This window comes from Vespa mandarinia, chromosome 2 (assembly GCF_050613455.1).
Source record: "Vespa mandarinia isolate Hongniang chromosome 2, ASM5061345v1, whole genome shotgun sequence".
Classification (NCBI taxonomy): Eukaryota; Metazoa; Arthropoda; class Insecta; order Hymenoptera; family Vespidae; genus Vespa; species Vespa mandarinia.
This window is the reverse complement of record NC_140811.1, coordinates 14,246,983-14,273,076: the sequence shown is the minus strand read 5'-3', so window position 1 is coordinate 14,273,076 and position 26,094 is coordinate 14,246,983. Positions and strand designations below refer to the sequence as shown.

General features: G+C 40.1%; 1 protein-coding gene across 1 annotated transcript; it reads left to right on the top strand.

Annotated features, from left to right (window-relative positions):
• The first annotated feature begins 2,300 nt into the window (after positions 1-2,300).
• On the top strand, positions 2,301-25,426 carry HGTX (HGTX homeodomain transcription factor). Its single transcript, XM_035867024.2, has 4 exons — positions 2,301-3,105; positions 7,709-7,819; positions 11,384-11,595; positions 24,063-25,426. The coding sequence occupies exons 1-4, from the start codon at positions 2,301-2,303 to the stop codon at positions 24,258-24,260; spliced, it is 1,326 nt and encodes a 441-aa protein (XP_035722917.2). The 3' UTR covers positions 24,261-25,426.
• Positions 25,427-26,094: the final 668 nt, after the last annotated feature.

Below are 26,094 nucleotides of genomic sequence, written 5' to 3'. Positions count from 1 at the left end.
CTAATTACACTCCCACCCTAAGCGTTAACTTTGCCGACTCGGTAAATAACTGAACGAGAAACGTGATCTGCTTTCTTCGAAATTAAATTACCTACCGTTTATCTCTAATGAATCTGATTTCTTCGATCAAATAATATTCCAACAGAAATACTAATTTTATTATACTCTATCGTATAAGATTATATATTTGATAACTATAGCTAGATATTTTAGAATTATTATAAAAATTATTATAATTATCAAAGATTAATGATAAACAAAAATATTGATAACGTAAACATATAAGTTGAATTTTACGATTGAACATCGATCATTATAATGAAAAGAACGTAATCTCGAGATGAACGAGAAAACATCAGGATCGATTTATACCAAAGAAACAATTCTAAATATAACATGAAGAATCGAATGAAAGCTTCGAAAAGCTCTTAAACGTTGTATCTCCAAACGAGCAAACATCTAGCCGTCCGAATGGAGAAACAAGGAGGACATAGAAGAGTCGAGTGGGAGGCGCCTGGACACTTACGGGGCGATCATTACGTTGGTTGAGTGCCAGAAAACGCCGAGTTCATCCCGACATTCGTTACGTCCTGGCGGAGGCAATGGTTCATCGAGTACGAAGTAACCGAATTCTCGTTGACGCGCGCATATCGCTGTAGTACGTTCGAGGGATGGCCAAAACGAACTGAGAGGAAAGTGGGGAGGAGAATGGGTAAGTGGACCATCGGGAGCGAATAACTCGATTTCAAGAGAGACAGAAATAGGATGAGATATATATAGATAGATAGAAAGTGAGAGAGAGAGAGAGAGAGAGAATGGGTGGGGGTTTACAAAGAAGAGATAGGACAACGAGAGAAGAGTATTCTCTTGGAAGAGACAAGAAGGAAGGAAGTTATCGAAGCGACAGTGTCACCGTAGTCGTACGAAGGTACCCGGTCGTCGAGGAAACTAGCGAGAAGAGAGCCAGCCAGCCAGCAAGCGAGCCAACCGACCAACCAAGTAGTCAGCCAGCCAGCCAGCCAGCTAGCCTGCCAGCCAGCCAAACCAGCGAGCGAGCGAGTAAGCGAGCTAGCGAACCAGCAAGTTCTTGTTTTATTCAGTCGGGATCATAAATTACGAATTTAAACACACAATGAAAGACGCTTAACAAGAAGCTAACGCGAGATTGAGAGGCCCCGCCCGGAACACCTCTTCTTCCGGTAGAACGACATCCTGGCAACCAATCAGCGTGTGGTACCGCCCTCAACGGCAGGGCCGTCCCACGAGGGGGACGCCAATCCGCTCTCGCCCCTCGTTTCAACGCCACGCGTCCTGGGGGCAGACCTATCCCGACCGTCGTCGCTGGCGCTCTCTCTCTCTCTCTCTCTTTCTCTCTCTCTGATTCTCTATCTATCTGTCTTTTTCTTTCTCCCTCGGTTGCCACGAGGACGAGAAAGAAGAGGAGAGGACCCTTTCGAGAACGTCTAGTACCTATGTGTCTATGTGAGTGTGCCTGTGTGTATCCTCTGTATGATTGTGACTGAATGAGGGAGAGAGAGAGAGAGAAAAAGGAAGAGAGAAAAGAGAGAGAGAGAGACAGAGAGAGAGAGAGAGAGAGAGAGAGAGAGAGAGAGCAGTTGCCACCAGTGAGAGTAGTCACACAGCCATCGGAGAGTCGACCGACGATACTCTCCAAGATCGCCGCTCAGACAGAGACAGAGAGTCCCACGACTCTCGCACGGTAGATGGAGACCACCGTGGATACACCGATTCACGATCGAACAGACTCCATTCTCGCGTGAGCACTTCACCATCATCGACTTCGGTGCCGGCTGCTGACGCCTCTACTCGCAAAGCGGTGTTCATCAAGAAGAAATGAACGGTGAACGTGATTATCGCGAATGACGCCCCGTGTAATACTACTATCGTGTTACTTCGAAATATCGTGAAAGATAAACTGACACTCGTGTTACGAACTATTCAAAGCAGAAACGATTGTCTCGTTTGGTATAGCCGGAAGAGGAATAAAAAGGAGGAAAATAAGAGGAAGAATCGCAGCCGTCCTTCCAGGAAAAGATTGAAAAATTTTGGGATACCCGAAAGGTCAAGGGGGCTGAGAAAGTCGAAAAAAGTCAAAGAAAATTCGTGTTATAGATCGCCGTGTTGTAGATTCGTCGATAGAGACACCCATATACACGTATACACTAGCTTTTATACACTCGTATAGAAAGGACACACGCACGTTAATCGCGCATTGACACGCCGGTGCAGAACGTCTCGTTAAGATTTACCGTTCACTATCGAATTATGCGTGGTGCGAGATGGTGTGTTCTTTGACCAGCAGCGGCGGCGGCGGCGGCGGCGGAGGAGGAGGAGGAGGAGGAGGTGGAGGAGGTGGCGGCGGAGGTAGCAACAAAAGCTGCGGTGAGAACGGTGAGCCGGAACTTCAACAAAGATCAAGTCCCGAAGGTGAGCTTGAGATTGGAGACAACATGTCTTCGTTGAGCGATCAACACAGGAGAAACAGTCATATAGCCGAGGGTGATCGTAGTTCTTCGGCTGGCTCGTCCTTGGGATCGTGCTCGCCACCGCCAACGTCAAGCCATTCGCCACCACCTCCAAGGCCACCGTGGCTTCACGATTTTCATGCCGCTGCCGCGCCCCACGTTCTGCAGTTCCTCAATCTGAGCGCTGCTGGTGGTGGGATGCTCGGTAATCAACCGTTGGCTGCTTTACATTCGATGGCCGAACGAAGCCATCAGCAACAGCAGCAACAACAACAGCATCAACACCAGCAACAACAACAGCAACAGCAACAACAACAACAACAACATCAACAGCAGCAAGGACTCCAATTGCCGCGTATTAGTGTTCCTCTCGCGACATTGACCACTCAAGGTGGGCAATCTTCGCCGACGGGCAGCACAGGAAAACACAGTCCAGCCACCTCGATTACATCGGTCGGCAGCAATCCTCATGGTATAGACACGATACTCTCGAGACCGGCGGCCGCGCATCCGCAACCTCCTGTGCCCGCCTCGCACGCCGCCCTTCAACCAGCACCGCATCCCCAACACATGGCGGCACCACGTTACGCCATGCACGCAGGATTCACCGCGTCTACCGGTTAGTATCGACTACTTTTCCTTTTCTTTAGGGTTCTCAGATATTTCTCAACCTAACCGACCTGAAGATAAGCCGTGGATTGTTATAAAATTTCATCGTTTTTATGGGCACCCTCGTAAAAGGTCAAGTTCGATATCGGTCGATCTAACCGGCGGATCTTATCACATTCTCTTTTTTATTTTTCTTCGGGGATATAAAGAATTTTTCAAATGCCTACCTGATTAAATTGTTCATTTTAAATGTTCGAAAAATAGTTCAATAGTGCATTTTGATAACAATAGATATCATCAGAACAAATTGAATGTCGAATTGAAACAGAGTCGTATTAAAATGAGATTTTTAATACGTACCTATATTCCGTTGGAATTTCATGAATTCCTTCGGGAAGAAGACCAAAGTTACGAAAGTTCGAATCCAAGTCCATAAAAGAACCGAAACGATGTTTCGAGACATCCCTGGAATATTGCCACAAAGTCGAATTGTTCCTTTTACAAAGATCACTGTAAAAAGAATAAAACATTAGGGTAGATGTTCGAATAGAAAGAATCGCGGAACGAAGGAGACATAATAATATCTTTGGAAACCTTTCAACGTTACGATTATGCAAAGATAAATATGATCCAGTGTTAAATTTATTTTCGTATAAAAATTTGTAAAATATAGCTATAGATACTCTCCATAAAGCATCAGACGACGTGTGTGGTTAACTACGACGACGCAAGAACTCACGCAAAAAACATCCATACCCTAACAAATTCACGCTCATGATTTATAATCTGTCTTTTCAAATAGAAAGAATATATAATCGTCATCGCAATTAAATAAATTTCAATCTGACGGTTCGGCTATAAATATTCACTTTTTATTATAAAGAAAGAGAAAAAAAAAAAAAAAAATAATAATAATAATAATAATAATAATAACGACAATGAACGAAAAAAAAAGAAAAAGAAAATAATTTCTTGCAGTAGCCACGTAATTACGATCGTATGTTCTCAAGGAGCGTCATTAAACGCTAATTCCTGTTACGCGTATATAATGACAAAGACTGACGAGCTCGCGATTAAACACGATCGAATAAACGTTCTACGTTACTAGCGTTGAGTATTTCCCTTTAAAAAATTAAGTACTCGAAATGAGCTTGGTAAGAGCGTGCGAACGAAAGAAGCGAATTAATGACGCTCATTCGGTATCATTGGGCGATGCGCGATGGTGCTGTTGATGTTGACGGTGATGTTGGTGACGGTGATGGTGATGATAGTTGTGATGATGGTGATTGTGATGATGGTAGTGGTGGTGGTAGTAGTGGTGGTAGTGGTGGTGGTGGTGGTGGTGGTGGTGGTGGTGATGATGATGGTGATGGTGGCGGTACCTGATCGCCAGGTCGACCGAGAAACGTGGGAGGTAAAGTGGTAGTAAAATTTATGCTTACCGAATTACGTGCTCCCACGGTACATTAACGAGCGACGCAAACGAGCGACGTTGCTTAACATTCATGGCATTAAATTTCTAAACGATTTGCTCTTCGCGAAGTGCTGTTATGTTTCACAATAATGAAACACATCGGGTGGTATGCTCGAACGTGTTTTACTCGCGTTTATCCGTAAGAACCAAGCGTCGATTTCCGCGTCCGGCAAACATTAAGATATCAATCATAGTCGAGAAAGGAAGAAAAAATGGTATGCCACCGAAAGTCATTATCCAAATACGAGGTGTCTTTAGCTACCATGAGAAAAATATTTCGTTAATATGTTGGAACACGATCGTTGTGTCATATGATAATAAAAATTTTGTCTTAAATTCGTGACATCCGAAGTATTACATAGATACATATCTATGTAAGTAGTACATACTTTAGACTGCTCGTTAAAATATTTTACAACGCTCAAAGTTAATATAAAAGTAGAATAATAATTTTCTTTTTCGTGTCTTCTATGAAAGCGTATCTACGTGACCGATGTATCTTCATTGTGTAGCAATGTACGTGACAAGCATTATATTCTCTGGAGAAACTTGTTCACGCACATATACGTTTATTACACTCACGACTTGTAAACCAAGTTGTGCTCTTTCGTATAATTTCTTCGTCGGTGATTTTTAAAAATGACTCCCTTTTTTTAAGAGATCCTTATTACACTGTTTATTATTATATCTATATTCGTTATAATTTTGCCATTGATTTATCCTAATGATATACTTGATGAATGTGGATAAATAATATTACAATTCCCGTCGGACACACACGCCATAGGTTTACTTCGATTTATTCCGGATTTATCGACATTTTCGTCGCGACAACGAATAACACCATTTACAATTTATAGCTACGATTAAAGATTATAAATAAAATATTCGCGATCGATATATAGGGATGTTAACTGTAACCAGTACGTTATACCGACCATATTCGCTATATAATAAATGCTTTATATATTTCGATATAGGAACAGATACGTTTGATGAATAGCGTTCGATACGCGGTATTTAAAGAGCGCACGTGCGCGAAACAATTTATAAAATTGAGATGCGTTCGTTCCCTGTAATCGAAGTATACCATTTTCGACGTGTAAATATGAACGCATTTTGACAGCTTTACCGGAGAATTATTTAATCTTGTCTCTCCACGTTACGATATTATACAAAATGTAAATATTTATATATGTGATTTTACGCATGATCGGAGAAACTTGAGAATATGAAATATAAAAAAAGAGAGTCGCGAAATGAAAACATTCAGAATGTTATCGGACAAAAAAATAGAAAAAATCATTTCGAAATCGATCGATAACGTATTTTAAGGTTGAAATTCATAGTAGTAATAATGTTAAAAATAAGTAAAATAAAATATTGCCGACGGACAGTGAAGTTTTGGAGTTATCGATAACGATTTAATCCAACGAAACGACTTCATTATCTATATGAGATTGTAACGTTAATTACGAATGCAATAGGCACGAACAAGCATTTACGTTGCGGCAATCGGTATTCTACATTATTAGAATAAACCATATATATAGAGAGATATCTATATACATACATATATTGATGAGTTGCCCGACGGAATGTATTTGCCGGACGATATTCGCTAGGAGGGTAGCACGGCGATACGTTTTAGCGATATTACCAAAGCTTTCAGCCTGGCACAACGCGTCGATGTTAATAATCGTCGATCATTATTAATAATCGACGTTAATATGCGTCGGTATTTTATTCACGCTGATTGCACGCCGATACTAATTACTTCGAGCGATACGCCGCGTGTCCTGGGTTATACAGCCTGCGTTTGATAACTCTCATTATTGGCCCATCGTTTATCTCCTTGGTGAGAAAAAAGTGCTTCTTATAGCTTTTACGTTTCTTCTTTAATACTTTCAAAATAATTTTATCGATTTATACGTATTTTTATCGAAGAAAAAAAAAAGAGAAGAAAAAGAAAGAAGAAAGAAAGAAAAAGAAAATAGCAAAAAAAGAAAGAAGAACACATGGTATACTTTTTTCCTTCATACTTTGAAAGAGGATCGAAAATAGATTTTTCATTTTCATCTTTCCCATTGTGGAATTTCTAAAAAAAAGAAAAACCACACTATACCAAGGCGTACAGTATCGCTAGTGGCGTTTGATTAACGATCATAATCATCGAGCGAACGCCACCTTCCACGTTCGCATCCATTTTTACAATGTTTTCATCGTTTAAATCAAGAAGCACTGTCCATAGTGTCCCATAAATGTCTTATAAAAGTCACCGCCGGGGGTCCGTTTAAGTGGCAAAGTGTTTCCCTTCATCTCCTTTCTTTTTCCCGGAAAGCTACAGGTCCTTATTACGGATTACGTTACAGATTCCTATTACGGATCGGTATACAAGATGAAGGAGTCCTTTTAATATTTTATTGATGAGTACGCTGTCCGTGCTTCTTTACGATGCTATAAATTCCATTTGATTTGGTAGTGGCGGACAAAAGGAAATGACAGTGGTCCGTTTGTGTATCGTGGTCGCTTCCATTTTCGTCTCCTTTCCAGGTAAGCTCAGTCGAACGTGACAGTAAAAACGGAAATAACCTTTTATTATACCATAGCTAAGGTGTCTATTGTTAAAGGGAAATTAAGCGTTTGCTCGCAACAACCACAGTCTCCGGAGGATTCACGAAAAACTACAAAAAAAATATATGAAAAATTCTATTTCACGATCCTCGCCCCTTACATATCTATAGCTATTACTATTTATTATAAAAATGATTATTATTTTTTTTTTCTTTTAAACAATATTACACCTACGGAACGAAGAACAAGTTAGTAGCACGATGATTTGTCGTCGTCTCAAAATCCACATTGTCTCGTACGCGTATAAAATCGTTGAACGTTCCCGCGAGCAGTTATGAGCTATTGGAGTTGTTAAAGGGGTCTAACTTGGTTTGGTGAAAGGGAGGAAGACTAAGGTATTCGACCTCTTCCCCTACTTCGAAAGACTATCAAAACGCATGTCTTACATTCAAATCCATCGAAAATTCGCGTCACTAAAAATAAATTCCTATAAAACAACTAAATAAATTCCTATAAGATAAATGATAATAAATCGAGTTAAGGGACTTTTCTATTCTGTTTGCAGGTATTGGACAGTTCCAACAAAGGACAGAACCACGACATCCGGCTGTCTATTGGCCGGGTCTTCAAGGGTTGGTCAGCGATCCTTTAGCATGGCGAGCAAGATTACACACGTGTAAGTCCGCCTGAATTTCATTTAAATTATCATGAACAGAATAAAGAAGAGATCATTGACAAGGATCAAAAGATATTTGAGCTAAAATAAACTTTTCGAAAAAAAAGAGAAAGAGAGAGAGAGAAAGAGAGAAAGAGACAGCTAGGAATTCTCATACTACTCTATTATCGTCTTGAGACAGAAAAACACTAACGTTAAATCGCTCGATGACAGTCGTTCGACGTCTAAGAGATAACGCTTATTACAGAAAAAAGAGAGAGAGAGAGAGAGAAAGAGAAAGAGAGACAGACAGATAGATACACACAAGCTCTTTTTTCCTTTCTCGCATTCGAGAATGCCTGCGGATGTTTTCAACTTTTCCTCCCCCGGTATCGTAGCACGCAGGTTTGACAGCTGCCTCTTTGTTTGCTTTTGCGGCAAGAAAATCACGGGACCGAAAGTGAAAAAACACTTGCCTTGACGACGACAACGACGGCGATGTTCTCTTTTTTAAACAATATCCCGGAAAGGACAGAGGCGAAAGCACTGACCTCCGAACCGTGACGACGAGTGAGACATGTCAAGTGGAATGAATTAGAGGAAGAAAAGCAGAAAACACTGTCCGAAAATAGAGCAAAACCTATTCCGCTCTTATTTCGACGTCGGTAATCATGAGAACGGATATGGTATACGGGAAACGTGAAAATTAGAAAAATTCGACAGAAAGAATTCTTTTGTTTTTCCTTGTCTCATTTAGACTCATCGTGTTACTAACAAAACGTGATTTAACTCTTTCATTCCTCTGATTGCTCACATCTGTTTATTCGTATACTAACACATTCGATGAACAAATACAATAATAAAAACAAAGAGGTCTGTTAAAAAAGCAGTAACGTTGAGAGCGATTGAAATAAAATCAACGAAAGTAAACAAAGCTAAAAAGATCAATCGATCATTCAAAAATAATTAAGTTCATCGAATCGTTGTACAGGAAAGGAAAACATTTTGACCCTCGTAAACGATGTTCTAACGTGACTGGCCCTCCCTAAAGATATCAAAAAATCAAGAATCTTGCTTGTCTAGGCAAATCCTATCGTCGACATTGGCGTGACCAATCGTAAGAGCTATCAAGTAGACCGCCAAAAGACAGGGAGAAAGAGAGAGAGAGAGAGAGAGAGAGAGAGAAAGAGAGAGGAGAAAAAAATCATGAACAAAGTGAAAGAACACGTGACGGCACGCGGAGGGGGTGTCATTTCCCCTTTCAAGAGCATAGATCAGCGTGCTCGCTTTCTACCCTCTCTCTCTCTCTCTCTCTCTCTCTCTCTCTTTCTCTGTCTCTTTCTACATCCCTAGGGCAGCACATGTGTGACGTAAGGAGGGTGCGAGAACGTAAGGATGTAAGTCAGTAGAAAAGGCTCTACGGGCGTGTGTTGTTTCACCAGCGCGTACACGAGTGTCACTGCGGGAGGACGAATAAGAGGGTGGCGTAGTGGTAGTCCGCTGTGGCCGTTGGATCCAGAATATCATATTCAATATCAGCCCTTCTATCCCGACTCCACCCTCTCTCTGTCTGTCTCTCTCTCTCTCTCTCTCTCTCTCTCTCTCTCTCTCTCTCTCTCTCTCTCTCTCTCTCTCTCTCTCTCTCTCTCTCTACGTTTTCCACACTCGCGCGAATAACTCTGGCAATATTTTAACTGCGGCATCACGGTATCCACACACCACTGTCCCCTTCAAACCTCCTGCTACCTAGCTACCTCTCTAGCTACCTACCCTTCGACTCGAAGTGTACCCCTCCTCCTACCCTCCCCCTTTACGTCCCACCAACATACTCTATGGCCCTCGACGGCCCAGCAGCATCGAACGTAAGTTACATCGGGCACCGTTATATTTTATATTCCAGAGCGATACGTTGATCGGCTCTATGGGTCTCGCGAGGCGCAGAAAAGTCGAACGATCGCCGCGGGATCCAACGCGTTCTTCCTGTATTTATGCCCATCTCATTCCTCTTCGATACTCGGAAATACATATAAAGCTTGAAGACAAACCGATAGAAAAAATTCTTGAGAACGTTTCCGTCAAAACTATGTGTGTCCATATTACAATGATTTTCTCTCTTTTAGATTAATTATTTTATTTACTATTAAATCATATGATATTTATGGTTTGTATAGTTTCTTTTCCCTTTCTTTTTTCTTTCTAACAAAATTATATCTCGAAGAAACTATTACGATAGATAAAAAAAAATATATAAATAAAGAAAAAGTTGATATTAAATCTCTACTAATAATACGATATTGATACAAATAATAATAAAAAGAAAGAGATTTTTTTATTCGATCCTTGTTCCTTATTTTCTCGCGAAGCCGTCATTTCCTATCAATGGTTAACAGGCAAACGTTTGCTTGCTCCGATATCGCTCGCGTTTATATAATCGCGCGCGTACATTATCTCGTTACCATTCGATTCGCATATAGTGTTTGACACGCATATCACTTGTACGGTCTAAATCGAATGATTAAATTATAGCTGTGTACGCATCGACATGTTGTAAAGATTAATCCGACAATTTCTGGCATTATACGAAATTACTATCCTCTCCTGGGCTATTCTCCAAAGATGAAATCCGTTAATCGAGAGAACTCCGATTTACGTTTTTATAATATTTACATTCGAACAAATATCCTGTCCTTTATACACTCACATAACGACGATCATTTTCTTTCATTCATAGTTCGTTTTTATAAGTTACGAATACTTTTATAATAGTTTAAAAATAAATGAAGATAAGTGAAATAATTCACATACAATATATTTTATCATTTCAAACTCCATTTTCATAGAAATAATATCTTCGTGATGTTGAATCAATAAATTATTTTACTATGTCATAATATTATCATTCTATATATACATACATATATTAGATTATATTTATGGTCTATGATATATAACAGTAATTATTGAACAAAATCCTTGATTTGTCGAATGGACTTTAAATATTCTTCATGTGTATCATAAAGGCAGACAGTACGTAACAATAAGCAGATGAACGAGAAGCGAATCGAGCGAAACGCGGTACCTATCGTAGAGGAGGGTGGAGAGTGCGGTAAGCAGCTCATTAGAACCCTCCCCGCCGACTGGCCATTATTGCCTCGTTCCGTATTCCGTTACAAATTGCTTTATTAAATTAAAGTCCCACAACCCACACTGTCGTGTCGACCCTACGCCCTCTTCTTTCTCTCTCTCTCTCTCTTTCTCTCTCTCTCTTTCTCTCTCTCTCTCTCTTTCTCTTTCTTTCTCTTGTTCATGCACACGAGAGAGTCCGTGCCCACATGCCACACAAATACGTTCGACCGCGTGCCCTCGTCCATAAGACCTCACCCTACCCTTCCGACTTCTTAATTACCCTTGGAAATTCTCCTGAACCTTTTTCTCATCTAATTAAGACAGAGATCCCGACCGTAAGACGTTCTTTTGTTTCGTCTATTCCTTTTCTTTTAGATCTGTTCTTATATCTCTTTCTTTCTTAAATTACAAATAATTGCGAAGTTTTAATTATAATTACATTGTACCTTCTCGTTACAGTATCTCAACAGCTCGGCTGTCAGCAGGGAATGACAGGTGCTGGTGGTGGTGCTGGAGAACACGAAGGTGGAAAGAAAAAGCACACGAGACCGACATTTAGTGGGCAGCAGATATTCGCTTTGGAGAAGACTTTCGAACAAACGAAGTATCTCGCTGGACCTGAACGCGCTAAATTGGCTTACGCGCTTGGAATGTCAGAATCGCAAGTGAAGGTACGAGAGAATTACTTTAAAAGGAACTTTATGATAGTAATTATAACTCTATAGCGAAAAAAAAAGAAAAAAGATTGATAAGTTGATTATCAAACTATCTATCCGCGCAATTAATTTTTTTCGCTTAACGCTGTTGAAAAAAAAAATTCAAAAGAGAGAGGAAAAAAAAGAGAAAAATATCTAATATTATTGCACCGTTTCGTGCGGAAATGATCGTTAAACCAGGACAGCTTTCATCGAGATCACGAAAAGGACTCGTCGTCGTCCCTAAATCCTAAAAATCGGCAAAAAAGATCGGATTGTCCTATCGTCACCCCGGGCAACGCAAACACTCTTTCCTCGGAGGAAAGAGAGAAAGAGAGAGAGAGTGAGAGAGAGAGGGGGAGAGGGAAAGAGAGGGACAGAGAGATATAGAGATATAGAGAAAGAGAGAGAAAGAGAGGAAAGAAAAAAAGTAGCAAGCCGATCTACGGAGGGAGAGGCACGATAGAAGGAGGATGAGTTTGGACGAGTGGTAGTAGGGTGAGATTTTAAAAAGCGTCCTGGTTCGAGCGGCTCGGCTTACTCCATCAACGCGTACGGTGAAAGCGGGTGAGGCCTCTAACGAGGGAGCTTGTAAAAAGTTCGAAGGATAAAAGAAGGTGACAAAACAGCCGGAGACGTGTCAAGCTTTGCGGCACCTGCGTCATCCTCGTGGCGTCGCTCTCGTAGAAAAGCTCGGCACTTCCCACCGTTTCTCTTCTACTTCTTCTTCTTCTTCTTCTTCTTCTTCTTCTTCTTCTTCTTCTTCTTCTTCTTCTCCTCCAGCTTCTCGCGAAAAGAGAAGAGGGGTGACGTTGTAGTAGTAGGGTCGGCTTTCTCTCTCTTTCTCTATATCTCCCCACCCCTCGACGAACAACCCCTCTCGATTCTCCTAAAGCCCACACCCCGTTCGAGCACTCTCCTCTTCCAACTCCTCTCAACGGTACTAGCAGTGGCGTCGAAGCTCTTTCACCCTCCTCCTTTCGCCATCTTCGAGAGGGAACCCATTTCGAGCCCTCAATCCCCTTCCGGCTGCTGTTGCTACTGCGGTGGCGGCAGACTCGCGCCCATGCTACTACTCCTGCTCTCTCTCTCTCTCTCTCTCTCTCTCTCTCTCTCTCTCTCTCTCTCTCTTTCTCTTTCTCCTCTCACGGAGTCCGCGTCGATGTAGCGCTGTCATTGGCTCGTTCTACGCCGCCATATTTACATTTTTATTGAAAGCTACAAGTCCGCGTCCGTGAGTGATGGCAAGGGGATGAGAGCAAACTCCTTTCTCTTTGGCACGAGAGAGAGAAAGAGAGAAAGAGAGAGAGAGAAAATGATGGTGGATAGACGAGTGGGTGGCAAAGGAGAGACGAGAGAGGGGGTTGGATGACGAAGGCGACGCTCAAGGGAAGGCCGAGACGAGGCGGAGAGGAGGGTGAGCATTCAATTACCTCGGATTTCCTCGGAAAGAGGCGATTCACCTCCGCGTATATGCCATCTTCGAGGGTGAGATTGCCTTCGGATCCGAAGGAACACCGCGGCGCTTTTCCAAAATATTACTACGATATTGTACGTACACGCTCGTATGCTCTCTTTCTCTTCTTACTCTTTCTTACTCACCGATTCGATAGGTATAAAGAATAGAGGGGTGTAATCCTACGACGAGAGTATATGTATATCTTGTACTTTCTCGCAATTTTCTTGCATTATGTCATTAATTCTTAATGCAACGTACTTTTTCTTTTATTATATTAATACGAAGATTTAAACGATTGCTGCTGTGTCATTTTCTTCGTTGAAAAGATTAACGTTTTTGCAGCTTTTTTTACTTTTCTTCTCTTTTTTCTAAGAGAAAAAAGGATACGTTGAAAACATTCAAGTGGAGAAACGTCGCGTCTAAAAATACGAAAATAACGATCGCAAAGCACGAAAAGATTAAAGTCGTCGAGAGTCCAGACCCAAGTCGATATTCTCCTCGTTCGTGATCCGTGCACCACCGTGAACGATGCGATTCAAAACAACGGATGTGAGAACGGTGGAGAGGGTTTCAAAAGGGGGCATCCTGGTTTTTGAATATAATAATACGAGATACCGGGATAAGAGTCCGACGACGTTGTGAGATCACGCATACGGGAGAAAAATAGTTTCTCCTAATGGAGTCTCTCCTTAATACCGTGCGTTAGCTTTCTAAAGGTACAATGAGATGCGGAGGACGCCAAAGAAGATGGCGGCGGCACGATCAAACGTCAGGTAGAAATGTATTGTAGAAAAGTGTCCACGTTTAAGAGAGTAAGAGAGAGAGAAAGAGAGAGAGAGAGAGAGAGAGAGAGAGAGAGAGAGAGAAAGAGAGAGAGTGAGTGAGAGAAGACGAGTTCCGCTTGTCATCGTGTGATAATTTTGTTGCTTCTTCTCGCTTACGTGACCGTTCCCACCTGTATCCATTTACAATCGCACTACTGATGAAGCACAAATTGATTCGAGCACCCACAATATCGTATCTTATGAATTAGCTCTCGAAGAACGGATTCCTCTTGATAGAAGATGAATCGGTATGAATGCTATTTTAAAATATTTTAATACTTTATGCCACACAGATGACGTCCACCTATCTTACTTTATTTAGTTAATCTTAAAATGGATTTTTGCAAATGATGCTAAATTTGTAAAAAGAAAAATCTTCGAACAGAAGAAAAGAAATTTTATCGTGTACGATAATGAAGGTCGAACAAAAAAAAACAATAAAAAGAAAAAAAAAACAAATTGATTATCCCCGATCAATGCGATTGGAAATTCGTTCGAAACGAATAAATTTTACAAATTCCCGTTCCTACGGAGATCGATCTTTAAATAATCAAAAATTTTTCAGATTACGATACGGCGCGACGGATTTCGATTAAAATACTAACGTAAATCAATATCGTTCCCCCTGTGGTTTCGGTGTAATACCGGATCATTACATGCTGAACGTATCACTTTTTGCAATATCGAAGAGGGATTCAAACGGTACGGGCGGGCTTTAGTAGTTCTGCCCGATGAAGATTTATATGTCCTACCGCATATGACATTCCCAGATTTATAACTTTTTCGCCAACGATACGATTTCTCTTTTAATTAATGCGCGCTTTTTGCAATGGAGATATGCGTTTCGCACGGAAAATTTATCGCGTCGCATATCGCATCGACGATCGTTCGAAAATCTTTTTTACCAGACGAGAATTTTCTTACTTTTTTCTAACTTCTCTCTTTTTTTTCTTTTTTTTTTTTTACTTTTCTTTTACTTTTCCTCTCCTTTCCTAAAATCGAAGAATTCATTTAAAACAATATAGATTGTCCTATACTACAAACCATCGAGAAAATCTCGTACCACGGTTTATCGATTCTCACAGCTTCCCAATATAACTACTCTTTAATCCGGCGAACGACATTTATTGCCTACTGGATCACATCCTAAACGATGATAACGCAAGCACGGCCTAATTACTGCTTGATTAACGTTTTACCGTATACGTTATGGACGCAACAGAGGTTTGATTCGGATATTTACTATGTGATCTTCCATTGAATACGAATATGGTGTATTAGACCAATGACATCGTCTTTTACGATCAATCGTTAAGATCAATATCATCGCATAGAAAATTTAGCTATTATTACTTTTTCCATTTTATTTCTCTTGATTCTGATGAAACTGCCAATGAGTAACAAGAGTGAAAGAACGAAACGAAGTCTGAGCTTTTAGGAAAGGGAAGAGAATAGGGAAAACTATTCTCCCCTCTATTAGAATCTAATACGACAAAGTGAACGTCGTGCATTTGCGAGTTAAAGACCGTGACACCCTTAGTATATAAACGCCAAGCTTAGTATCGAAACGTCAAGTTATGTGCATGTATGCGCGTGCGTATAAACGTATACATACGATATGTGAAAACGAGATGAACTGACAGATAGAGAAATGGACCTTTTTCATTAATTTATCGTTCGATCTTTAACACTGATTCACTCTTGGCTGACGAGTAGAGTAGAGAGCGTAAAAGAGATGGGGAAAAAAGTGTGGAACTCATGGTGTAGGTGTGAAAATCTGTTGAAAAAAAAAAAAATAAAAAAAGAGGGAGAGAGAGAGAGAGAGAGAAAGAGAGAAAGGGAAAAAAAGAAAAAAGGAAGGAAAACACAATACCGATAAAAAGAAGAGAAAGAGATATAAAAAAAAAAAAACAAAAAATATAAAACGTACACTTATCATTCATGCGTCGCGCGAACGTGCCGAGCGTAAAATTTATGAAATGTTGTCGCTAGGTATTGGGGATTCAACCGACCGAGATGGGAGCAGGCTAAACAGTATGGATGAAAATGATTTTGACTTGTAAATCTTCAAGGAGATCTCGAGTAAACCTATCGCAGATGGCGATCCCTTAAAGAGGTCTTTATCAAATATCTATTACATAAAAAAGCAAAATACAAAAGTGATAATGAAAAGATGATTATTTTCTCTAAAGAATAGATATCCAATATTCTCTGTAAACTTTTTCTTTTTTTTTTCTTTTTTTTTCCACGAAAACAATACATATACTCCAAAGCCTAGCTTTTATTTTATCCACGAGAGAGAAATTACACTCGATAAATGCATACTATTGTAGAGTCAATAAACTCTACGACTTTGGAACGTAAAACGAACTAGTTGAAAAGTAACGTTAAGTATTCGACTAATTCGAACGAACAAGTGCAAGAGAAAAGGAAAGGAAGGAAAAAGAAAGAAAGAGAGAAAAAGTGAGAGAGAGAGAGAGAGAGAGAGAGAGAGAGAGAGAGAGAGAGAGAGAGAGAAAGATAGGAATAGAGATAGAGTGAGGGAGATCAGTAGGGATAATACGTGGGGTCGTAGAATGGGTACGGAGGCCTTACAACAAGGAAGAGGGGAGGGAGGGTCGGGTAGATCGGTTACGTCTACTCGTCGATAGCGATGCCAGTGGTAGTACTAGTACTAGTAGTAGTAGTATTGTAGTAGTGTAGTAGTAAAGTGGCGTGGCTTTTCTACCCTCCCATCCGCGTTGTCCGGCCAGAATGCACGGCTGCAGGAGGGCGGAGTTGTTTACGGCGGAGTAATCTGCTCGTCGACGGATACCAATATCGATGACGTCAATTAGTACGAGCGAAGGCCTCCTCTACCCGCTTTTCCACTACCATGTATCATCATGGTGGTATATGTACGTACGGCGGCGCGGCATGGCACGGCGTGATAAATCACGGCAGCAGACGGTGTTCCCTTCATTCACCTCAACCCGCGCACACCCTCACCCCCTTCTCTTTCTCTTACTCTCTCTCTCTCTCTCTCTCTTTCTCTCTCTCTCTCCCTCTCTCTCTCTCTCTCTCTCTTTCTCAAAATTGGCACACATATACTTGACTCCATAATGCTCAATTCCATGAGTTCTCTCTATCTCTTTCTCTTTTTTTCTCTTTTCTTATGTTAGCCAAGTCAGCAACACTCTTAATTCGTTCATTTATCGAAAAGAAAATGTTGATTATTCCACTAGACAATTCAAATATATAAGCTCATACCCTGCTGTTTATACATCTCTCTCTCTCTCTCTTTCTCTCTTTCTCTTTTAATCTAATAATCTAATCTTTAATTATACGAAGGGAAAAGAGGGTATTATGAAGACCATCGCTCTATGAAAATCAAGCAATATCGAGAACAACAACAATGCGAATAACGGTACCATCCACGATAAACGTTCGCGCAAATAGCTTCGCTCCGATTGGACGCTAAGTTAGGGTCGCAAGCGGTAGTCAATGATGACTGCTCTACCAACGACTAATTGCCTTCAGCCAGGAGGAAATTGAAAATAAATGCTCCATGCCTAGAACCTATGTTTCACACGGTAACAAAATGTTTCGTGTGTTGTTACGAGTAAATAAGAATTAAGTAGTATCAATCAATGATTCACCTGTTCGTACATTCTATCCTTTTTTTTTTTATTTCTATACAATAGAATAGATCAACTATTCTTCAAGTATAATGATTATGACAATGTAAAGAAATAATGAAATAACAAAGAAAAGAACGAGCATAAGAAACAATTGGCACCGTCAGACTAAATTCTCACTTATCTGAATTAAATGACGAATATCAATATCTAAGAAAGAAAAAGGATATAATACTCGAGATAGAATCGCTATCTACGAATCGTTCGAATAAATAACGCGTATGCGACACAATTGAAATCAAAATCTAGATAGGCAAGGAACCTCCTCATCCTCACTCGGATTCGCGAGAAAGATCTTTCGGTTTGTACGAGAGAGTCGTAAAATTGACCTCCCCCTTTTCCTCAACCTCCCCTCCCAACACACAGTACGGCCCACTACTACCACCACCACCACCATCACCACCACCACCACCACCACTACTACTACTACCACCACCACCACCACCACCACCACCACCACCACTACCACTACTACTACCACCAGCAACTCGCCGCGCCACGTTTCGCCCTGTGAAATTTGATTCCGAAATAAAAATAGAATATTGGGGATAACGCGAATCGGTGAAGCCATTTGATCTTCGAGCGAAAGCCAAATGGGTGGTCGGAGAGGGTATCGGGGGAGGGTGAGGAAACATATCGATATGGGGAAGCGCTACGAGAACGGAATACAGAGGAGCGCATTATCGCCAACAGCCAACTACCCTCTGCCATTCTCGTGGATCGCATTACTTATTATTTGAAGAAACATTCTGCTCGGAGCACTTTGTAATATTACGGTTGAGAAAGAGAGAGAGAGAGAGAGAGAGAGAGAGAGAAAAAAAGAGAGAGAGAAAGAGAGAGAGAAAGAGAGAGAGAGAGAGAGAAAGAAAGAAAGAGAAAGAGAGGCAGACATAGAAAGAAAGAGAGAGAGAGAGAAAGAGAGAGAGAGAGAGAGAGAGAGAGAAACAGAGGCAGACAGAGAAAGAAAGAGAGAACGTCTTGCGATTACTTCGTATGCGATTGATTTATAAAATTATCGTCGTGTCCGGCACATCTCGTCCGATTTTATCGTGAACGTATGTACGATAAAGTAACGTTCCTTTACTTTTCTTTTTATACTTCGAAAATTTATCTATTCTTACTCTATCCAAGGAAACGTGTTATTAATATCGTATCTTATAGATGTTATTTATTTTTATAAAATTTATGTCTATTGAAATTTTTCTTACAAAGAATATATAAAAGATCGATGAGATTGTGAGAAGAGATGTTATCGATAATTTAATATCACGAAGAAGCATATAATTTGACGGATTTAAAAACAATCGTCACGTCGACAATGGACACGCGTATCTGACCGGATAACGCATCGTATTAACGGTTATTTATTCGCTCATAATCACATCCACGGCGAAAGTCGGTTGTCGAGAGTTCGAAAACGAAATCGAGGATAAACGCATTTGGTTGGCAAGGTATTTAAAAGCTGCGTTATATCCCGTGCGGCCGAATTGTGTGTGTAGGCTGTCGCGCGACACCATATGGCGTAAATGTAAATCCTATACTAAAAAAAAAGGCCTCAGTGTCCAGAGCGTTAAGGGGAAATCACGAAGAAATTAATTGCTTCACGTGTTTAGCCTCGATATTGGTGTGAGTAAAAAAAAAAAGAAAAATATCTCGGTAAAGCTCCTCGCGAATAGAATTTTGTTTATGATATAAATCGTTGGAATAATCGAGAAGCGGGGGGGGGAAGGACTTATATCTAGACGAACGAAACTATGAACTCCACGAAAAAATCAAAGGAACTTAACGAAATTGATTTCTTCACGTGCTCTTCGTTATCTCGAAAACGTACCGTAATTAATTTCGATGCACCCCCATGGTAAATCGTATCTGACTCGTATCGGTCTCTAGCATCCTTTCATAATTCACGTCGTGCGTCGTAAAAGCCATTTGAATATGGATTACATGGCGATACGTAGATACGTTTTATATAACGCGATGCGATAGGTTATCGTTTCGTTAGAAACATTTTTTTTTACGACGATATCCTAACCCTTTCTCCATGAACGTTATCTCGATCATCAAATTGCGTTTCGTAATGGTAACGAGTTTAAGAACCAACCATGGTAGAACTGAGTCGACGTTAAGTTTATTATTAACGTAATGTTTCGATTAGAAATTCGTTGTAATTTCGAATTTCATGGTAAAAAGAAAAAAAGAAAAAAAGAAAAAAAAACTAGAATTTTCAAAGAATATTATGTCATATGGGCGACGTCCTACACGATGTAACATAGTATTCGATGAATCGCAAAAGGTGCGAAATTTCTCGAGTCATGTACAAAAGGATTACAGGGAATACATACGTATATATACACGTGCAAATACGCATACACATACACACACACACAGACACACACACACATACATACATATATATATATATATATATATATATATATATATATATATATAATAGAAAAATTTTGACGTAGAATTGAGCACGAAAAAGGAAATGTTTAATGATGCGTGTCGAAGTCGATCGTTCGCGACATTCACTTCGAACTCTTACGCGTCGTTGACTTCGCTTATTATTCAAACGGTATAGTTTCATTGAACCACCTATAAATTTTCAAGGTTGAATGCACTTTCTAATACAGAGAAGACGAGATCTGGATTCTCGAAGAATGTATCGCAATGAGAAACGTATTTGCAGGTTGTACAATTTTTTCGTTATCCTGCGAATATCGATTCGCTTTCGCTTTATTTATATTTATTTTTTATTTATCTAATTGTAAAAGCATAACTCCGAAATATGCTTTATATAGTTCTCTCATTTTCTCTCTCTCTCTCTCTCTCCCTCTTTCTCACACTTATTTACATCGTGTACATTGTTCTTCTTTTCCACCCTCTCGATTCGCCATATTCCTCCTCCCTTTCGGAACTTCGCTTTCCTCTTTTCTCTTTTCACCGATCTCTACCTTTTTTCATCAAACCCTTTTCTATCCTTTTCCACACTCTCCTTCTCCATATGTCTTCCCTATCCTTGTTTCTCTCTTTCTCTTTCTCTCTCTCTCTCTTTTTCTCTCTCTCTTTCTCATTTCAAAACACCCTTCAACTTTTTCTCCCTCCTTCTATACTTTGTTACCACCTTTCTACCTGTATTGTGCCCTATACTTTTATTCTTTTATTCCGTTGTAGCATGAAACATCCCTTTCCTCGTCAAATCTCTCTCCCCTTTTACTCTCATTCCATACCACTACAAACATAACTGACAAGATTTTCTCGAATGTTTACTTAGAAAACGAGTTCTCTCGATTTCGAGCAAGCGATTTAAAAAGATTTTTATAATAGAATATTCGTAGATATTTTACAAGCTCACACTTCTCTACTTTCGCATATCGATCCGATAACTCAAGCACTTTAAGATGCACATTGAAAAGAGAGAAAGAGAGAGAGAGAGAGAGAGAAAGAGAGAGAGAGAGAGAGAGACAAAGAGAGAGGAGAGAGAATGATTCGGAAAATCGAGGACTCACGCTCGGGATATTAACGACACGTGTTGCGTTCTTCACGCGGTGGCTCGCTTTTTAAATATACATGTTGTTTTCTCGCCTTCCTGTCTCCTCCTTGGACAATCTAAACGAACAGCCTTTACAGCCTGAGTCACGAGATTCTCTCTAATCTTTTGCAAACGATAAATTGTCCGTCAATATCAACGAGATCAGATGCTATCGGTATTATCTGTTAGAGAAGGGTGGTAGACAGCCACGGAAATCAGTACCTCAACCCCGCCCTTAAGGGCTTTGCGCCGTTATAAATGCGGTTTTGTGTCTACGTTTACAGGACAAAGTAATGGGCTTAGATAATCCTGATTTAATAAATCGAACAGTTGTGAGGCAACAGCGCGGGGACGTCGTCCCTTCGTCCGCCTCCGCTTACGGCAACGTGTGCGTGACTAATGCGTTCAAAAACAAGATGGATGATCCATTGGGAAGACCTTTTTTGCATTTACATTTTGACACGATGATATCTTTCGCAACAAGAGGATTTAACATTCTTGTGAACCACTATCTATGGGATTTAATACTTCTTACTACATTCGACTACAGAGAAAACTTGCTAAATATTCACGTTTAAAACTTGCAAACTTTCATTCGCTTATTCTCGTCATCGTTAACCAATGAAATATACAATTCTTTTTATCAATTTTATTTAACATCCTCCTTACTATTCTCAATGTTTTGTAATAAAATAAATCGTAAAAATTTATACGATATTATTAACATTTATTCGTTGAAAAATATTCACTTATGTTGATCATAACAGAATGTTGCTCGATGACTGAATTTCGAGAGAAGGTACAATACGATATTATATATACACGAGGAAGAGTCTAATACGTTAAATCTGTCATTGTCATTCACCCTCATTTGACTCGTAGATCCTCGAATGGGTCAAAAGCTTGCGGCTATGCGACTTACACGAGGTTTCGCTCTCTCAAAAGGGGATGCTGTTCGGGGGAACGAAGGTAAAAAGATAGAAGGAGAGAGAAAGGAAGAGAAAGAAAGAGAGAGAGAGAGAGAGAGAGAGAGAAAGAGAAAAGTTGATATATTATATTACGCATAGAACTCGCTTCACGGACGGTCCAACGTGCTTCGTTCATTCTTCGTCTTAACTAAACATATGAATGAGTTCTTTGCTCTTTGTAAAAAGACATTCCTGCGTAATGACGCGCCAGCATGACAATAAAGTAACGATTAATGATACTGCAATGTACCTGCATGAACGAGTGATCTTTCTCTTAGATAAACAACGTTGCAATGGCTTTTCTTGAAACGATAAAAAAATAGAAAATGGACGAACCTTATAAAATTGAAAAATTCGATAAGAATCTCATCGAACAACGAACGTTACGCGTTCGGACTTCATTACGATAAATATTTTCTCGTTGCACGTGCTGCTTCATACTACCCCAATGTCGTGTCACTTGTCCTTTCGATTTTATTCTTCGACCCCTAGCGTGAAACCGTTACCCTTCGTATTACCAAAGAGAGAAAAAGAGAGAGAGAGAGAGAGAGGGAGTGACTTTTAGTATTTAACACGATATCGTTTCGGTGAAGGGCTATAATTTGATTTCCTATCAGTTTCGAGATCTAATTGAACGAAAATCTTAAGTGTCGACGATGCCCCTTTGCAAAAAAGAGAGAAAGATACATACATATATATATATATATGTGTGTGTGTATATATAATATATTATATAGTAAATATATTATATTAACAATAATTGCTTTCTTTTTCGAAAGGTATCGTAAAAATAAATAGCTAGATGCGTAAGAGAAGAAAAAGGATCGAGTTAGAAATTAGAAATTTTTCGCGGGCGAAGAACTTTTTTTACACTCACCTTCGTAGGATCAATCCCTGCCAACTGTCTATCCTTTCTTCCTCCTTCTCCTTCTACTTCTTCTCTATCTCTTTCTTCTCTACGTTATCTTAATTTCTCGAGTGTTTTAATTTTCATCCGAACAGCTATTAACTTTTACGGTGGGCCGTTTACTTTTTAATTCGTTTACCGCTTCCTGCAGGCAGGCAGGCAGGCAGGCAGGCAGGCAAGCAAGCAAGCAAGCAAGCAAGCAAGCAGGCAGGCAGACAGGCAGGAAGGAAGGAAGAAAGGCAAGCAGGAAAGCAGGCAGGATGCGCTTATATCTTTAATTTAAGCTCTCGACTTGGCGGCCATTGAACAAGCGTGCGGATTGGCGGGTGGTGGCATAGGAGGAAGAGGGTGATGTTGGTGGTAGTGGTGGTAGAAGTGATGGTGGTGGAAGAAGAGGATGAGGAGGAGTTTAGTGGGGTTCTACGCCGCGCTGCCATGGATCGGGGGTGGTTTGTGGGTGCAATCGCTACGGTGCTACCTCCCCGTTGCTCCCCTGACACCCGTTACGTTAATTAAATACATTGTTGCGGGGACAGAGACTCCTACTATGTATTTCGAGCTTTATAGGTGCAGAGGGGCACCTTAAGTTAGCAGCGCTTCCGGCGAGCCCATTCCTGGAATTTTCCCTGATATCTTCTGTTCTCTTTCTCTCTCTCTCTCTCTCCCTTTCTCTCTTATTTTTAAATACTATCATTATGATCGTCCACTTAAGTCTAACTCAGCACTAATTACTCTTAGCAATATAAACCGCTTATTTGTTTTTTCTCTTCTTCCTTACTTTCAAGATCAAGCGATTTTGTTTTCAGCTCGATTCGCCATTCATTTTCTCGAGGATCATCTCACCTACGTGTAACTACTTTTTTACGATCGTTTTACTATCCTTCGGGTTATTGCCTTTCGAATTCGTTCACCAAATTCTTAGGGTAGCCTTGTTGAGAGTATAGCACTTATACTCGAATGATTCCCCGATGAAATATAAATCTTAAGAAAATATTAACTTGATATCTTAGGAAATATCACGCGAATATCGTCATATCACGTGAATCTAATACGAGTACATGTCTACGTTTCAGGTATGGTTTCAAAACAGAAGGACAAAGTGGCGGAAGAAGAACGCCGCGGAAATGGCGACGGCGAAGAGACGTCAAGAAGAGGTTGAGGGTATAGTGGCGGAGGGTGAGGACGGTTGCAGCGACGCCGAAGCTGATGGTAGTAGCGAGACGGCCGCAAAGAGGCTGAGGAGGGAACTCGAGCAGCAGTACAGGCATTGAAAGATGCGAGAAAGAAGAGGAAGAGAAAAATGGCGGTGATGGGAGAAGAAGAGGAGGAGAGGCGTGGCTATGCGAAGATAAGAAAGGAAGAGAGAGAGAAAAAAAGAGAGAGAGAGAGAGAGAGAGAGAGAGAAAGAGAGAGAGAGAAAGAACTGATATCTTTGATGCGAACGAATGAGAAAAAGAGAGGAGAAAAGAAAATCCTTTTTCACGGATTTACTCGCTCCTGGAGAGATGTAACGAGAGCTTTGCTAATATACATATACGTACATATGTGTGCGACTGTGTGTGTATATGTGTGTGCGCGCGCGCGCGTGTGTCTGTGTGCGTCTGTGTGTACATGAATGTGTTCAAATACCTTCTCTCTATTCTTCCTTCTTCGTCCTCGAGGTGCTTCGTTGTTTGCTAGCGTGACTGAATTACGAGATTTCAACAGACGACAGAAAGAATCGATGCTCCGTGGAAAGGCAAGAGAATATTTTCTTCGGAGATCTCAGGAATGGTCCAATCAAGTCCAGCGAAAATATCGAACGTGTAATTCTTTGATTATTTCTTTCTTTTTTTTTCTTCTTTTTTTATGATTAAGTTGCTACGTTAGATCCGTCGGAAATAAAAAGAAAAAAAAAAAAAAAAAAGAAAAGAAACAGGAAGAATCATTCGGAAGAATTCGATAGACAATTTTATCGGTGATACTTTTAAATTGTACTTATTTAAATAACACGATATAATCAATTTATCTAATAGCAAGAGAGAAGAGAATAGTGCATCTACCTCGAGAATCGACTTGACATTACACATCCTTGTAAAAAATCAACGAATTATCGATCAATATTTTGATCAATTGCGCTTAATATAGGTATAGAATGAATCACGGTAACACGGATCTCGCGAAGAAAGCATAAACTTTCTATAAATAGCACCAATGCGAAATGAAAAGATGAAACGGATGAGTGAACGTATCGTAACGAGATCAACGCCAGTGGAGTTTGGCCAAGAATGAGACTTTTGTATATTTCTGTAGATACGATAAACGTGAATGTGATATTTAACGTATTTAATACGACTTCGGTATACATAGTTAGGTGGGTAGGTATTATTAATTAGTGATTAAACGATAAGATCAAATTAAGAGAAAGAGAGAGAAAGAGAGAAAGAAAGAGAGATAATGTCACACGTAGTGTGCATCTGAAGATATGTAGAGAGAGAGAGAAAGAGAGGGAGAGGGAGAAAGAGAGAGAGAGAGAGAGAGAGAGAGAGAAAGAGAGAGAGAGAGAGAGAGAGAGGGAGAGACGATGGGAAATAAATGAAAAATATATATGTATACATAAACTGCATCCGCTGCAATAACGAAAGCGATACAATTTCAACATCCTAGTCTAAGTTTACGGCTATCGATTATTTAACAATTACTGTACAGTATTAGATAAATTATTGTTAATTAACGGTAGAGACAATCTGTATAAAATGAGAAGAAGGGGAAAGCATTGTATAAATTATACATACGTGTTATCTACCGCTTGTGTATTATATCTCCAATTTAATAAATGGCCTATACATTATGATAATTGTACTATCGTATCGCGTATCTCTGGCAGCATTAGCCTTTCTACCTCTGTTTGTATCGCATAAAGTTAACACGATCTATCATTAAGCATACGCGTCGTGTGCCTCCTGTATGCAATTATTTGTCGATCAACAAAATACAGCTTCTTAATCGTCTATCTTGTATACGTGTATCTGTTGTTTTCATAAAACAGCCGTGACCTCTTTAAACCAATCTCCAATGATTCAGGATGATTACGAAAGTTTTCTTTTTCTTTTTTCTTTCTCGTTT